The 16,743-nt window shown below is 40.1% G+C and overlaps 1 protein-coding gene across 2 annotated transcripts in view; it reads left to right on the forward strand.

The window, feature by feature from the left end:
- The first annotated feature begins 368 nt into the window (after nt 1–368).
- Nucleotides 369–16,743, forward strand: part of LOC119497839 (vasoactive intestinal polypeptide receptor 2-like) — a 54,031-nt gene continuing 37,656 nt past the window's right edge. Inside the window, exon 1 of one of the 2 annotated variants that reach the window (XM_037786249.1) lies at nt 369–639. In XM_037786249.1, the coding sequence (XP_037642177.1) occupies nt 589–639 (51 nt within the window). In that variant the 5' untranslated portion in view covers nt 369–588. Of the gene's footprint in view, nt 640–15,176; nt 15,726–16,743 lie in introns of those variants that run through there. The other variant, XM_037786251.1, reaches the window with a different exon arrangement.

Genomic DNA, 16,743 nt, shown 5'->3' on the forward strand with positions numbered 1-16,743 from the left:
GACTTCTTTCTCGTAAACTCTGATTTTTTTCCCCCTCAATGTTACCCTAATACTCGTACATTGTACTATCTCATAAAACAACTATATAACTCTTGAAAGAAGAAATAAAACATTCTTCCTTTTACAAATAAAAAGTAGAATCCATGAGCAGTAAAACACTCACTCTTCAGTTCAGGTCTTGTATGACCAGCAGTTAACGGTGACTAACTAAAGAAGTAAGAAAATAATGATAAAATTAAAAAAGATAAATAAATGTATTATAATATATTACAGTAATCCTCAATGCAGGTTTTATTTTGAAATGCAGTCCCGGAAGTCTTCGTGCCCATCACTGGGTATTGACAGCTGAAGCTGCAGCAGGTCACTGATCTCTCTGCTCACTCAGTGGAGGAAACCAGTCTGGACTCACAACATCACTGACTTCTCCTCCTCCTTCTTCTTTTCTCTCCACATTCATGGAATTAAACCAACATTCACATCCTGTCGACAGGATGAAAGAGTCTAAAGTGGAGTTTAAATGAAGTCTGGACTTGTATTTATTACCTGTGTTGGGACCTGATACCTGCTTCTTCTACCTGAGGAGTAAAGATGAGAAGTTTGCTCTTTGTCACCTTGTGTTTCTCGACGTGTCCTCTCAAGGTGAGTCGCTTTTCTGCTCTATTAACAGCGATGTTGTGAGTTAAATCATTTTTTTTTTTTTTTTTTTTTTTTTGCATTTCAGATTTCTGGAATATATTGTGATATGAAGCAAATACATTAAATCCACATCTCCAGGATGTGTGTTAATCAAACCAAAAAAGAAAATGCAGATATCACACTCATAAAATAAATGGTAGACATATCAGTCCTCTAATAACAAGTTTTCTCAGACAAATCTTGATTTTCTAATGTGGGACAGTCATTAAAGTCTGTTAAAAGACCTAAAGATCACCTTACTTAATGTAGGAAACACTCAAAACAAACTAAATATGCAATCCCATGTTCAGTAATTTTAACAAACAATAAGACTATAAATAATAACAAATAAATACAAAATAATGAATAAATACTATAATAGTTTTGAAGCATTTAGGCATATTAGAATGACATTAAATATAAATTTATTTTTATTTGTTTGAGGAAGACCAGTGTCCCACTTTATGACAACTCACCCTATTAATATATATAAAGCTCAGATTCTAGTTTACATTATTACATTAAATTAGCCCACTGATTAATAAAGACACAAATAGAGAGTAATAATACAAATAAATAAATATCACATTTATTCTGCTAATAATATTCTAATTATAGGGACTTGTGTGGAGTTGTCCTACTTTATGTGGTATTTGTATTTTCTGCTGCCTTAGCGTAAATATTCAGTATAATAAGAATGTGGAGAGTATTAAGACTAAGCCCTTTTATTGTGATGATTAATTACAGGGCTGCAACTAATTATTTCCATTATCAATTAATCTGCTAATTATCTCTGAAGGTGACATTAATAATTGACTCATTTTGTAAGCATTTTTCATTTAAAGCAAAAGTGCCCTAAATTCTGGTTTCTTTTTGAATACTTTTCTCAGTCTTATAATAATAATCTTGAAGATTTTTATTTAAATAAATGTCTTAATTGCCAGTTGAGCTTGCATTTTGCAGTATTACTAACTTGGTGACAGTGGTAACAATCCCAGGAAAAATCACACGCACTGTTTTTTTTCTGGTCTCTTCTAGCCTCGGGACTACTATATCGTTACTATGGCCGAACTAACAAATAATAGAGCGATGATTGTAGACGATGAAACTTCAAAAACAAGAGCAAATTCAATGAAAAAGGAGGAAAAATTATGAAGGTAAACAGTCAAAAAAGCAGAGCAACCAGTAGCGAGGAAAAAACACACCTGCAATAACCGCTTATGGCCACAGGTGTCGCCAAAGATAACGGAACGTAACTTTAAATTTCACTAAATATATTTCGGTTTGGAATTGTTGATTAGACAAAACAAGAATTTTGAACGTGTCACCTTGGGCGTTTTTACTACTATTTGACATTTTGTGGATGGAACAATAAATGAACTAATGAAAATAATCATTAGTTGTAGCCTTACGCTACAAAACAGCCAAGTGTGGCCAGCTACGGTGATGCCGAGTCACTGTTGTTTTACTTCCTTTTCATTTTAGACGTAATGGCGTAACGGAACAGGAAATCGGGGGAATGAGAAGGAGACCGGAAATGGTTTTCCCCCCCAATATATTTATTTAGAAATCATCAATTATAATGTGTGACAATATGAGAAAACAGAGAACATTACTGAGATACAACAAAGAAATATTAAAAATAAAATAAAAAAGAGAGAGGAAAAAAAGTCAATAATATGAATTATATAATTAATAATTTAACAGAGAAGGTAGGCAATAAATCTAATTTTTTCAAAAAGTTCCTGTAGCAATTTTACTATATGAACACATTTCCTATTGTTTATAATCTGGATAGTACTTTCTAAATTCAATCCTGATGGTTCAAATGATGAACGAGACCTCGAGATCTTGGCTTTATGGACGTGAAATTTCCCCTATAAACTTAATAAATTGTCCGTCTGCTGAATTTTTTGTTTTCGTAGTATAATATCACATCCTTGGCTTCCAGCTTTAATTGAATTACAATGAACCGACATTCATAAAATAGACGTTTGGTTGTTTCTTCTTAATTTTTACAAGGGACCGGAAATGGTGAAATAAAAACATATGATTGGCTGATGCTTCGCCGCGTCATTGGATCGCTGAAAAGAGTCGAGGCCAGCTCGACGTTGATTTGTCGCACGTCACGCCCAACACGCAGCGACAACTTATTCAATTTGCTGTCGTATAAAACCTCTAAATAATCAAATCTGAGCTGCAACCAGTGAATATTTGGGCATGTTTGCTCAAACAAAATGTCTTAATTGATTATGAAAAGTGTTGCCAATTAATTTTCTGCTAATTGCTAATGAGTTGAAGTGTGATTATATTGAGTTTATTACTTGTTACTATATGAGGTGTAGTCAGTCACAGACCTGTGGCTATTTGTATCAGAATCCTACTGAAGCGGAAAAAAAGTAATTGCTCAATCAATTTGAAATTTAACCGGCAACTATTTTAATAATTGATTAGTTGTTTTTAAGCCATTTTTTTCAAGTGAAAAACCAAACATTCCCCCCAATTCCAGCTTCTCAAATGTGAGTTTTCTGCTTCTTCTGATGTGATCATAAACTGCCAACATCTCCTTGGGCTCTGAAAACCATTATTTTCTGACATTATATGTATTATTAATTTATTAACTGCAATAACAATTGGCAGATAGCAATATTAGATAATTAACACATTTGTTTCCGTAGGGAATAATACACATTAGGACAGCCAAAGTTGTTTCTCTTTTTATTAATTACGATAAACTTGTGGAGAATATAAGCTCTCTCTGCTGCTGGTTGTCGTCGTCGTGGATTCGTCCTCCGGCTGTTATCCCTCTGCCCTTTTCCAGCGCCGATCCACCTCTCAGGATAAACAGTTCGCTCTCTCTTCCCATAAGCCTCCTCCTCTGACTAAAAGCAGACCGGGCTGTCATAAAGTGTTCACAGGGTTTAATTATCTAACTGATGCCACCTCAAGTACACAAGGAAAAAACCCCTTTCCACGTAAGCACAAATTCTTTACAAGTCACTCTTCTCTCTTTCCCACTTATATTCAGGGAGAGGGATTAAGTGTCTCTCTTGCTCAAGGGCACTTCAGAAGGATGGATGGATGCTGATGTCACACCAGATAATTGGTGTTCAGTTTGTCTCTAACACGGGACACATTGTCCCAATAAAGTCATTGGAGTTTGGTTTAGGGCTGAACAATATTGAGGAGATATCTTATTGCGATTATTTTGACTGATATTGCAGTGCAATATGATTCTAGATATTAGAGGGAATGATTATTTTCATTCTCATTCTCAACTATTCTCATTTGCATTAAAAAAACATGGTGTGATTTCTGCAGGGATCTGTACCAATCAAAGATGTTTTCTTAAAGGTCCCATATTATAAAAAAGTGAGATTTTCATGTTTTTTTTATTACAAAGCAGGTTTAAGTGCTATATAAATACTATGAAAGTATCGAAACGCTCAATCCACAGGGAAATACATACAGCCCGTATTCAGAAACTCTGCATTTCAAACAAGCTGTCAGGATTTCTGTCCATTTGTGATGTCACAAATATACAATATTTAGACCCTTTACACAGATTTAAACGTAAACATTCTAAGTGTGTCCCAGTTTATTCCTGGTTGCAGTGTATGTGAATGTCATCAGCTGACAGAAAGTACACATGGACCGAAGCTGTTGCCTAGCAACGCAATTCTGTTGCAATTTCGTCGCAATTCCGTCGAAATGCGCTAAAACGGAGCGTTTAAGACAGAGGGTAAATACAGGCATATTCAGGCAGACAGCATGAGGAAATCAATTTACAACGTTAACCAGTCCAGTTTTAGTTGTATGGGGACGTAATTTAGTAGGAGACAGGGTTGTATGAGGACACGTCGAATGAACACATAATTATAATGTGATAATTAAGAGTTGAAGAGGTTAAGCCAATATTTGCTCCCGTACTGGCTGGGTCCCTTAATTTGCCCCCGTTAATGTTCCAGTCTGTGCATGTTTTCTGCAGCACTCGGTGCACCAGAGGACAGCAGGGACTCAGGTGTGAACGGGCTCCCGGCCACGGAGGCATATTAAGCTCATCTGTCTGAACACGCGGCTGCAGGAGATCCAAATCAGCACAGCGGATTTTAAACACAAACTCAGTTAGTGGAAACGAGTATGCAGTAGAAGCACAGGAGGGTTCGTGTAGAAAACTTTCACGCTGCCAACGGTCTGACTCCGGGTCGGGTCGTCTGTGTGGAGTTTATCTGATGTTTTTTTGGCAGAACAAATGGTACCGGACGGCTGGAATCAGCTGTAGACAACAGCGTTACCACACAGCTACTAAAATGTGTTTTCATTCAGGAGACAAGAAAAGAAATCCAGTTTTTTATCGTGTGTGCTTTTGAAGTATTGGATCGCAGTAGAGATTCACTAACAATGAAACACAGCATGTAGAAATAAATTACAAAAGTAAAAAACTTTTAAGAGCTGCAAATAATAAATTGGCACAGCAACGTCATCATAGTAGTGTAGACAATCAGGATGACAAAATTATAGATAGATTGTAAACATCTATGAAGAAGCAACTTCCAGGTGTCTCCAAACAGATAGAACCTGAGCCGCATGAGTCGTCTGTGCCGTACCGTATCCAGCTCTAAAACCCAAACTGACTACAGAAAATCTATGTACGAAGACGCCAAAGCCCATTGAAGTTAGAGACTTAAGATGAAAAAAAAAGCCAAAAGAATCTGACATGTTTCCATTTTAGGATAATCTCTTAATGCCAATTAAGAAAAAAAAAAAAGGAACAGAGGTAAACAGTCTCAGCGTGGTGCCGCATGTGTAATTCCTTTCATCTGGTTTAGGTTAATTTGCACATAACATCCATTCATTCCTTCATTTACTCATCACTAGCTTCCAATTGGGCTGTGTATTGGCAAGAATCTGGCGATACGATACGTATCACGATACAGGGGTAACGATTCAGTATTTTGCGATACCGAAGCAAGGCGATATATTGGGATTTATTAAAAACTGCATGTTTTTTGCCCAAAACTGCATGTGATTATCATAAAGTGGGCATGTCTGTAAAGGGGAGACTCGTGGGTACCCATAGAACCCATTTACATTCACATATCTTGAGGTCAGAATCAAGGGGACCCCTTTGAAAATGGCCATGCTAGTTTTTACTCGCCAAAATTTAGCATAACTTTTAAGCGTTATTTAGCCTCTTGCACAACAAGCTAGTATGACATGGTTGGTACCGATGGATTTATTAGGTTTTATAGTTTCATTTGATGCCAGTATCTTCACTCTAGCTTTAAAACTGAGCCCGCTACAACCTCCAAAAGACAGAATAGCGGCCGGGTTCCGCTGGCAGGCCAGTAGATTTTTAAGAGGTTAATTCAAAATCGATACAGCGTTTTGGAGAATCGATACAGTATTGCAGAACATAATATCATGATATTCATGTGTATCGATATTTTCTTACACCCCTAGCTTCCAACAGAGAAAAAACACACTGTAACGTTATCATTCACGTTCCTTCAACCAAAAAGGAGCTTCTCAATATGAATAGATGACATAAATTGAACTGATGAAAGAGAACGGTGGAAACACCTCCGCTGTGGTCCTGTTAACAACATTCACTGATCTACACTCTCCCTCTATCACGACTGACGGGCCGTAAACCCTACAACATTTATATAACTGTCAGTCTGTGTCAGATTTATCGTTTTAGTGTTGATTTGGAAACTGTTTCATTGAGAAAAAACACTAAGAAAATTCAGTGAAACACTCAAAATTGACCGACATCCTGATTAAGGGTTGTGTTTAGACAATTAGCTTTCATAGTGATGGAAAATAATGGAGTTGGACGCCATAAATCAATGTGTATGTGTGTGTAGTGAAGCCTGCTGTTCTTGTCTTATAGTTTGCTCATTGGCCCGGACTTCCAGCTGTTGGCTCAGTCCATTCATATCTGGATGTTTTCCAGACTAAGACCGTGAAACAAGCGTGTGAGATTTAGTCTCATTTCTCTCTGAGAGGCCAGATGAAACGGCACACGGTGCTGTAATGACGGGGAACGGTCAGATTGCACAGTTCTCCAGCCGCTGTTGAAAAGAGGTTGAACGGTGATGGAGAGGTCAAAAGCTTGATATTAGAGCAGCAGAAGGCTGTTACGTCTGTCTATCTGTCTGTGGGTTGTCTTGGTCCGCAGCGATGGTTCCCACAGAGAATAACGGTCATTATTTGTACGACCACAAGAGGAAATTTGTCAGAAAAACATACACTGACCACTGACAGGCGACGTGAATAACATTGATTTCCTCGTTACAATGGCACTTGGCTGGGGGGGATATATTAGACAGCAAGTGAACATTTTGAACTTTGAACTTTGTGTTGGAAGCAGAAAAAATGGGCCAGCGTAAGGATGTGAGCGACTTTGACAAGGGCCAAATAGTGCTGGGTAGACGACTGGGTCAGAGCATATCCAGAACTACAGCTCTTGTGGGATGTTCCCGGTCTGCAGTGGTCAGGACCTGCCAAAAGTGGTCCAAGGAAGGAGAACCGGTGAACCGGCGACAGGGTCAGACCCGAGGCTCGTTGATGCACGTGGGGAGTGAAGGCTGGCCCGTGTTGTCCGATCCAATAGAAGAGCTACTAGAGCTCAAACTGCTGAAAAAGTTAATGCTGGTTCTGATAGAAAGGTGTCAGAACACACAGTGCATCGCAGTTTGTTGCGTATGGGACTGCGTAACCGCAGACCGGTCAGGGTGCCCCGTGCTGCCAAAAGCGCCTACAATGGGCATCAGAACTGGACCATGGATCAATGGAAGAAGGCGGCCCGGTCTGATGAATCATGTTTTTTTTTACATCATGTGGATGGCAATGAGTTCGTCGAGGTGTCGACTCGGCTTCCAAATTCTCCAGATCTCAATCCGATCGAGCATCTGTGGGATGTGCTGGACAAACAAGTCCGATTCACAGAGGCCCCACCTCACAACTTACAGGACTTAAAGGCAGGGTTGAGGATGTTATCTAGTAGACACTATTTGTTATATTGGTTGAAATGGTCTTTACACCCCGACAGCGATCCATTACTGATGAGCTCTGAAAAAGGACCGGAAAAGAGCCGTCATCTGTAGCTGCTGTAAACCTGTAAAAACGTCTACCAATCACTGCCTCGCGGTCCGCTTGGAAAGAACCAATCAGCTGCCTCCCTGCTCATACTTTACCCTTGGCGTGCACCAGCCTGAACTCAAAGTGCGTCGCCCGTCGCACGTTTCCTGGAGAATGGAAGAGTAAACTCAGCCCTGCAGTAGCACTGCCGCGGTTACTTATCATGAGGTAGCGTTGTTGAGTTGAGGTCCTCTCTCCGCTGTGCGTCTGTGAAGTAGTTACGATGCGGCGGTGCTCGTGCATGTGTGTGTGTGGGGGGGGGCGTTGCCTTGGAAGGAGGCCCGAAGGGAGGGGGGAGGGGGGTTTAGACGGAGCTCCTGAGGCGATGTTACTTTCAAATTACTCTAGCTTTCCAACATCATCGACCGTATCCTTAAAGGATCTGCTACTGACGGCTTGGTGCCAGATATCACAGCATTCCTTCAGCGGTCTAGTGGAGTCCATGCCTCGACGGGTCAGGGCTGTTTTTAGCGGTAAAAGGGGGACCTACTCAATATTAGGCAGGTGGTCATAATGTTATGGCTGATCGGTGTAGATTTCAAACAGCTGTATAACATTGCATCAACAGAGCTGGAACCATCAGAGCATGTTAGGATGTTAAATACTACGGCATACTTTTTATGGATACATTTACGTTTTGTGCAAAGCGACAAATGATGCGAGCTGCACCTTAATTAACAGTGCCAGGTGATAACTGTGGAGCTTCTTAGTGTTTTTAAGGAAACTAATGGGATGACTCACCTCAGACTCACACTGGGATCACATAGCAGGGAGACGGATGGCATCAGCTGCCTTCTTGCTCAAATGGAAATGTATTGATTTATCACAGCTGGGCTGTGTGGCGATACGGCCTCCTGTAGTCAGCTCAATGCTCTACATGTTTTCACTTCACTGGAAGAATAACAGCAGTTTCTGGTGGTGGAGATAAATATAAAGCCGCTCCTCTGAGACATTACACAAGTAAACGCAACTAGGTTGTGTTGATGAGTAGAAACTTAAATGAGGTTAACATTTTAACTCAACCTGATCTCATCCCTATGCGTCATATTTTGCCACAGAAGCCTCCAGCCTTTAGCCTGGTATCTCGACTCTGAGGATTTCTCACCCTTGATACTACGTCTGCGTCTAATGATGCAGTTGGGTTTACATTGGAGTTAGTTGGAAGCCCAGTGCGTCTCATACGTACACGAAAGGATGCCTTGTGCGTTGGTATTTGATGTCCTGGGAGTGAGACCAGGCTGTTTAACTAAAACTTATAATAACACGTTAACGCAAATTTGTTTTAACGCCACTAATTTCTTTAACGCAACGTGTGATTTTTAGGTCGTAGCGGGCTCAGTTTAAAAAGCTAGAGTGAAGATACTGGCATCATGTGAAACTAGAAAACCTAATGAATCCATCGGTACCATCTAGGGCTGACCCCAATGCTTTGAAGCGTCGACCATTGCTAATGGTAATCGACCTCCAAATCAGTATTTGAATGTTTCGTTTTTTTTGGTTTTGTTTAGAAGGAATAATCCCACAACATTATTCATTATTCAACATGAATTATTATTATATATTCTCAGATGGATAGCACTGTTTGTTGTGCGTAAGCTGCACTGAAACGAGGGAGATGTTGACAGTAAGAAGAACATGTCAGCCTACCGCATTGCGCCGCGAAGCTTAGAAAATTACTCACCAGGGCTTCGAAGCCCAAACAATGGTATTCGGGAGAGCTCTAATACCAACCAATGTCATACTAGCTTGTTGTGAAGGAGGCTAAATAACGTTCCAAACTTGCGCTAAATTTTGGCGAGGAAAAACTGTCATGGCCATTTTCAAAGGGGTCCCTTGACCTCTGACCTCAAGACATGTGAACGAAAATGGGTTCTATTGGTGCCCACGAGTCTCCCCTTTACAGACATGCCCACTTTATGATTTATTAAGTTATTTATTGGTGCTTTTTAACATCTGGCCTGGCAGAGGGGCGTCTCAGGTTCAATAAAAATACTAAAGAACTAAATAAAACTAGATCAAACTTCATCTCAGTTAAAAGAATCGTGACAAAAGTGTCAGTCTTAATAAAACAATACCCCTGAGAACATTTTAGAGAGAAAAATGACGACAGTTTTCATCACTGATTATCTAAAAGATCCAGAAAGAGTCACCGTCTGGTCAACGAACCTTTAAAGTTGCCCTTACTGCATACATATTTAATGTTTAGGGAGAGTGTTTCAAAGGGAGGATATTTTGGAAATCTGTTTGTTGTCATTTTGTATTTAGACCACAGAAAGCAGCGAGGCATAACCCATTATGATTAAGCATAGTGCTGTGATTCCTCATGTGTACTTTCTTACCAACAGTTGCTTTTTTTGTGCCGTGAGCATGAACATTAACACAATGAGACGAAAACGCTCGCTTCCATTATACGCAGCACGGCATACAACGGAGCAGAATATAATAGAGGCACTAAAAATATTAGCAGCTCTCTTTGGTGTCGGTGTCTTTTAGTTCTCATAATCTGGTTTGAATGTGGGTTTATTCTGCCGTAAATCACTCTGGATAAAAGCATTAAGTTAAATAGACCTAAATAGGGATTGACACTGTTTATTGTCTCAAACTGTGTTTCGGTGTTACTCATTCTTTTTGACAACAAATCCCATGAAAAGACCAAAACTAACAATGTGTAAGCCTGTGTCACTGAGCCCCGAGCTCAATCATTCTTACTGATAACGGATGAAATCAGATCACAAACATTTAGTTTCACTTTGCTAAAACCCAGTAATTTCCTAAAACAGCTGTTTTTTTTTTTTAAATCAAAATCTTTTTTTTTGGGTTTTGCAGGATATAGCAAAAAGAATAAAACAATCCCTCCCCAGTCACTGCCATCAAGCCATACGGAAAGCTAACTGTCGCTCCACGGACTTGTGATGAATGATTAAATAGTGTGTGATGTAGTCAAGCTGCACTTAGTAATCGAGTACTTACAGTGTATTTATGCTCATTTTTTTAATGTTGGTTTTTAGCACTTTTTCTCCTTCCTTGTCATATTTCTTACACACATGGGTCGCTGCCCTCTCTGTGTTTATTCAGTGTTATTACAGCAAAGGGAAGTTGAGTGAGTTTACTCTATGGCAAGCTGTTTTAACATTTAATAGCTAAGCTGGACTGTCCTGAATTAACATTATAGAGATATCCACAATTACATTGTGACTAGTCAGAATTCTTATTCCAGATATCTTTAACGTCATTGTGACTAGTCAAAACGACAGTTAGAGATATCTGTAGTTCAGTTCTGACTATCCTAAATAACAGTTACAGATATCTCAAACGTCATTATGACTAGTCAGAGTTGTCGTGCATGACGTTGCTCATGCAAGGCTTCTTATTGGATATCGGCCCAACAAAGCATCTGATCAGTGTCAGCAGAAGCTTTTGCTAACTTTGGTGAAGTTGGAATCACAGATACAAACTTCCCGGATCAATAACTCATAAGTTGTTAAAACACCAACAAGGGCTCTCTCTAACCGTAGTAAGGTAGACGACGAGCTACAACCTCATTTTAATCACAACGAGCCTTGAGTCCTCCGAGCTGGACACGTAACATCGGTCTCTATGTGCAGCCGGCTGGGAGACGAGTGGTTCAGGGACCGCTGTGGATAGTCAGAAAATGACATGAAATAGAAAGAGCTCATCATCGAGGAATCTGTGGCCAACGAGAGCTTTGTTTGCTAGAGAGTTGTGGTAGAAATTTACAGCGTATTGTAGATTTATTGTCTCCAGACACACTTTAAACCCCATAAACCCATACGGCTGCAGTGCAGCGCTATAGTTTGAATAGCTTCCGCCTCCCACTTGCCGTAGCTGCTGACGTAATTACAGATATCTGCAACGTCATTTCACCTAGTCACAACTCTAATTCAAGATATCTGTGATTACATTTTGACTATCTGTAACTCCAGTTAGAGATATCTAAAACATAATTTTGACTAGTCCAAATTTAATTTTAGATATCTAAAAAGGACAATGTAGATATCTTGAACTGGAATTCTGACTAGTCGGAATTAAATTGTAGATATCTGAAACTGGAATTATGATTAGTCATAATTCAGTTGTGGATTGTAGATATCCGCACCTGAATTGTGGATATCTGTAATGAGAAACCCCATACACATGAATGGCAAAAGTAGTTTGAGTTGCACTCCTCAAAATAGAATTAGGGATATCTTGAATTAGAGTTTTGACTAGACAAAATGACGTTGCAGATATCTCTAATGAATATCCTGTCGGGTTGCCATACTGCTCTGCTTTGATGTACCATGAGGACTGGATTCTGTGAAGCCCTGAAGCAGATGGTGGAGCCGCGCCTCCCGGCCGACTCTGAGGTCAACAGTCATAAATCTGTGGATCCTCCTTGTGGAGTTTATTTACATGACTTAGATTTGGGGCGGCTTGTTACCCAAAGGACAAGGTGGAGAAGTGAACCGTCCCTGCAGAGAGCCCTTGAGCAAGGCACTGCAGCTTTAACTGGCCCAGTCTGAATCCCTGAAGATGCTGAAGTTTGAGATGAGACTTAGTTACCATGCCAGACCGTAACAGTGACTTTATAAAGTGAACCACTGCAGTATGAGCTTGTTGGAGGACGTGGAGCTCCGTGTCGCTCTGAGTCGCCCCTGCAGTGTGATTATTGTGATAAAAGAAACCACATTTTCCAGCATCTCTGTAATCTGATACAATCTTTGTGTCCTAATAGGCTTTACTACCCCCACACACACTCACACACACACACACGCACGCACGCACGCACGCACGCACACACACACACACACACACACACACACACACACACACACACACTGCGGCTCTGATAAAGACTGTGAACGCTCTTTTATAGGAAGTCTTTGCTTTGGGGATCCGTCTCAAGAATACAATTGCCTGTTTGTTGATGTCTGATATCACATTTACTCTGGAGGCGCTTTAGGTTCTCATCCACAGTGAAGGATATGATTCATTTCCTCAATAAACAACATGTCAAGGATTTATTTTCTGATTTATTTCATAATGTACGATGTGGCATAGAGATTAGTCATCCCTTGTAAAGCAAGTTTATAAACACAGAGGCAGTTCAAAGTGATTTACATAAGGTATGGAAACGCATTGAAGCAACATTTAAATACTGGAATGAAGAGGGAAATTAAATGTTTTTCTACTTTTAGAAGACTTTCAGAATAGCTGCAGGTGAGAGGAGCTCGCCAGAGAGGCTAGAGCTCTGGCTCTATCTATCTGGCGTGGAAAGGAGGTTGTGTTGCTCTGGCTCTATATATCTGGCATGGAGAGGAGGTTGTGTTGCTCTGGCTCTATCTGGCGTGGGGAGGAGGTTGTGTTGCTCTGGCTCTATCTATCTGGCGTGGAGAGGAGGCCGTGTTGCTCTGGCTCTATCTATCTGGCGTGCAGAGGAGGTTGTGTTGCTCTGGCTCTATCTGTTTGGCGTGGAGAGGAGGTTGTGTTGCTCTGGCTCTATCTATCTGGCGTGGAGAGGAGGTTGTGTTGCTCTGGCTCTATCTATCTGGCATGGAGAGGAGGTTGTGTTGCTCTTGCTCTATCTATCTGGCGTGGAGAGGAGGTTGTGTTGCTCTGGCTCTATCTATCTGGCGTGGAGAGGAGGTCGTGTTGCTCTGTATCTCTCTGTTAAGTTTTTCCTTATCCGATGGGAGGGTCGCACTATAAAGGACAAAGGGTGTCGCATCCTGCACAGATTGTAAAGCCCCCTGAGGCAAATTTGTGATTTGTGATTTTGGGCTACACAAATAAAATTGACTTGACTTGACAGAAAGAAAGTAAGGCATGTAAAACACTCTCTCTAGATTCCTCAACAATATATTTGAGTTAAACTTATAATCCTTAAAGAGTAACCTTAGTTGAAACACTCGTTGAGCAGCTCCTCTGTCAGAAATACAACTGATTTGTCTGTTTCTAGTAACCTCACATTGTTGAAAAAAAAGAAGTCAGTCAATAATTGACTTTTTGTTCATTATGCATGCAGTACATAGTAGTTGTAGTACTTGTTGCCTGCAGCTCTTTATTTATAGCTCACTGTGATGGCTCTCTCTTCTTCCATTACTCCCTGCAATATTTAAAACAGTTGCACTGAAAACCACTACATACATAGAGGGATGATTACAGAATGTAAATACACGGAGCATTGACTGAAACTCTCACCGACATGTCTGAAATATAAATCTAATGTGTTGGAGGTCAAAACACGATGGCTGATAGATGCAGTGTTAAATGTTTCCTGCGACGCCGCAGGCGTAAATCTGACTCACGAGTCACCACTAGTCCTCCACGCTAAACCCTCATTCCCATCCTGCCTGACGCCGTCATCACTGACTGTGTAGCATTCAAAGACGAGGCTGGAGGTCAAGCGTGAAATCTTGTCGTGTGTCATTTTGACGGACAACATAATTTGTTCCCCAGTTCGGGGTGACTTGTTGGTTAATGTGACCACGTCTTGTTTTTACTGCAAATACTTTGATAGTAATGTTGAGCATGAAAAGGTCATTCATGAACAACTCTAGGTCTATTTATTAATACATCTACTAGTCTTCCTCAGCAGGTGACTGTTCAGGCTGGTCTCATACACCGTTCATAACTATACCTATGAATAGTAAATGCACTGTTATTCGTGTATGTCCCACAAAATCTATTTATATGTAATACACAGAAATGTGAGGGATGAGTCGAAAAGGAGGAGGTTTGTGTCTCGTGTGAAACCAAAAGTCAATGTTGATTTATTTATCACATAACTTCTGCACTTAAGTTACGTCACTTCCAGGTTTATTTTAACACAAACCACGATCTTTTCTTAAAGGTCCCATACTGTAAAGAGTGAGATTGTCATGTCTTTTATATTATAAAGCAGGTTTAAGTGCTAAATAAATACTGTTAAACTATCAATATACGGAGAAATACACACAGCCCATATTCAGAAATTGTGCGTATGAAACAAGCCGTTAGGATTTCTGTCCATTTGTGATGTCACAAATATACAATACATAGATCATTACACGGTTTTAAACATAAACATTCTGAATGTGTCCCAGTTTATTTCCTGTTGCAGTGTATGTGAATAACATCAGCTGACAGGAAGTAAACATGGACCCAAACTGTTGCCTAGCAACGCAATTCCGTTGCAATTCCGTTGGAATGCATTAAAACGGAGCGTTTTAGACAGAGGGTGAATACAAGTATATTCAGGCAGACAGTATGAGGAAAATAAAGGTTTTTTTTAACAGTACAGCATTTAAACATGTTCTAGTAGAAACACTAAATACAAGTAAGAACCTGAAAATGAGCATGATATGGGACCTTTAAATAATTCTATTTTGTATTGTATTTTTTTTTTTTGTAAATTTTGTATTAATTTAAAAACAGTTTTAGTTTGTGTTTCATTACAAGATTTTAAAGAGTTTAAAAGTTGATTTGTAGAAAGTGTCTCCACTCTGCCAGACATGTCATATTGTATTTTTTAAATAATGCATTTCATAATTTCTTTTGCTTAAAAAAAAAACGTTTAACTTTAAATTATAATATTTGAAGTATACTGCAGGTCCTCTTATATCCAGAATGTCCTCACTGATAGCTGCAGTACCACCTTCACTACTACAACAGACCAGGAGGCATCACAGGTGTTAGTAATGACATTGATTGGTGCCGAGCCGTCATTATCTGGATTTATTCCACCTGTGTTTTTCCTGCTATCACACTTTAAAGCTGCATACTAGTTGTTTACTTTTTGCTACTCTTTATGGTACTGTTGTAGTAGCCGTTCATTTGGTATCAGACGGATAAATACATTATAGTTTTACAAGCAGGAAGTTGGGATTTCCATCTTCTCATGGCTGGAACGCAGCAGGTATCTGGTGAGTGTCTGCTGCTGCTTCTTGGACTTCGTCACACTTCGCCTTTTTTTTTTTGGACTGCAGATCTTAAAGTTTAATGTGCTATGTGTTAGATGCGACCACAGAGGCTTGGCAGGCCTTATCGCCTGGACCCGATTCATCCTCTGCTGTAATATCTAATCCAGTGAACAGCAAAACGACTCAGGGCAATGCGATCTTCCCCCCGAAGCTCATTTGATGGCGGCCAGCAGTCACTGGTGCGCATCACTGCTGAGCGAAACCACGGCAGGAAAACACACGAGGAAAGGAGCAGATGAGACTGATTCATTATCATTTGTAAAGCTCAGAAACTGAAGGGAGACTTTAATAAGTAAACGTTGGAGAAAATGTTCGATTCGCCATCTAATATCGTAAAACTGTAAATCTACACCGTTGATTTCTCGCCTCGTTGTACTACTAGTATAGTATGAGGTGGTACTACTAGTATAGTATGAGGTTGTACTACTAGTATAGTATGAGGTTGTACTACTAGTATAGTATGAGGTTGTACTACTAGTATAGTATGAGGTGGTACTACTAGTATAGTATGAGGTGGTACTACTAGTATAGTATGAGGTTGTACTACTAGTATAGTATGAGGTTGTACTACTAGTATAGTATGAGGTGGTACTACTAGTATAGTATGAGGTTTCGGATACAGACTGAGTTACTGAGAAGTTCGCTTTCTCTCCAGACGACTTTGTGTTTGTAACATTTATCTTGCCCAGAACTTCTGGAACATGAAATACTAGAATTGGCTGGAGCAGCCGTCCAACACTGTGATTAATATGTCGCTACTAAGCTATGTGCATGCTGTCTGCACACACACACACACACACACACACACACACACACACACACACACACACACACACACACACACACACACCCACACACAGCTCTCAGACAGGTGTGGGAACGAGGACTGTAAAATGTCTTTGACTTCAAACACCAAAGGGGAAGAAGAGTAAAAAGACGAGAGATGAGTGGAATGGAAAAG

Source organism: Sebastes umbrosus, chromosome 12 (assembly GCF_015220745.1).
Source record: "Sebastes umbrosus isolate fSebUmb1 chromosome 12, fSebUmb1.pri, whole genome shotgun sequence".
NCBI lineage: Eukaryota > Metazoa > Chordata > Actinopteri > Perciformes > Sebastidae > Sebastes > Sebastes umbrosus.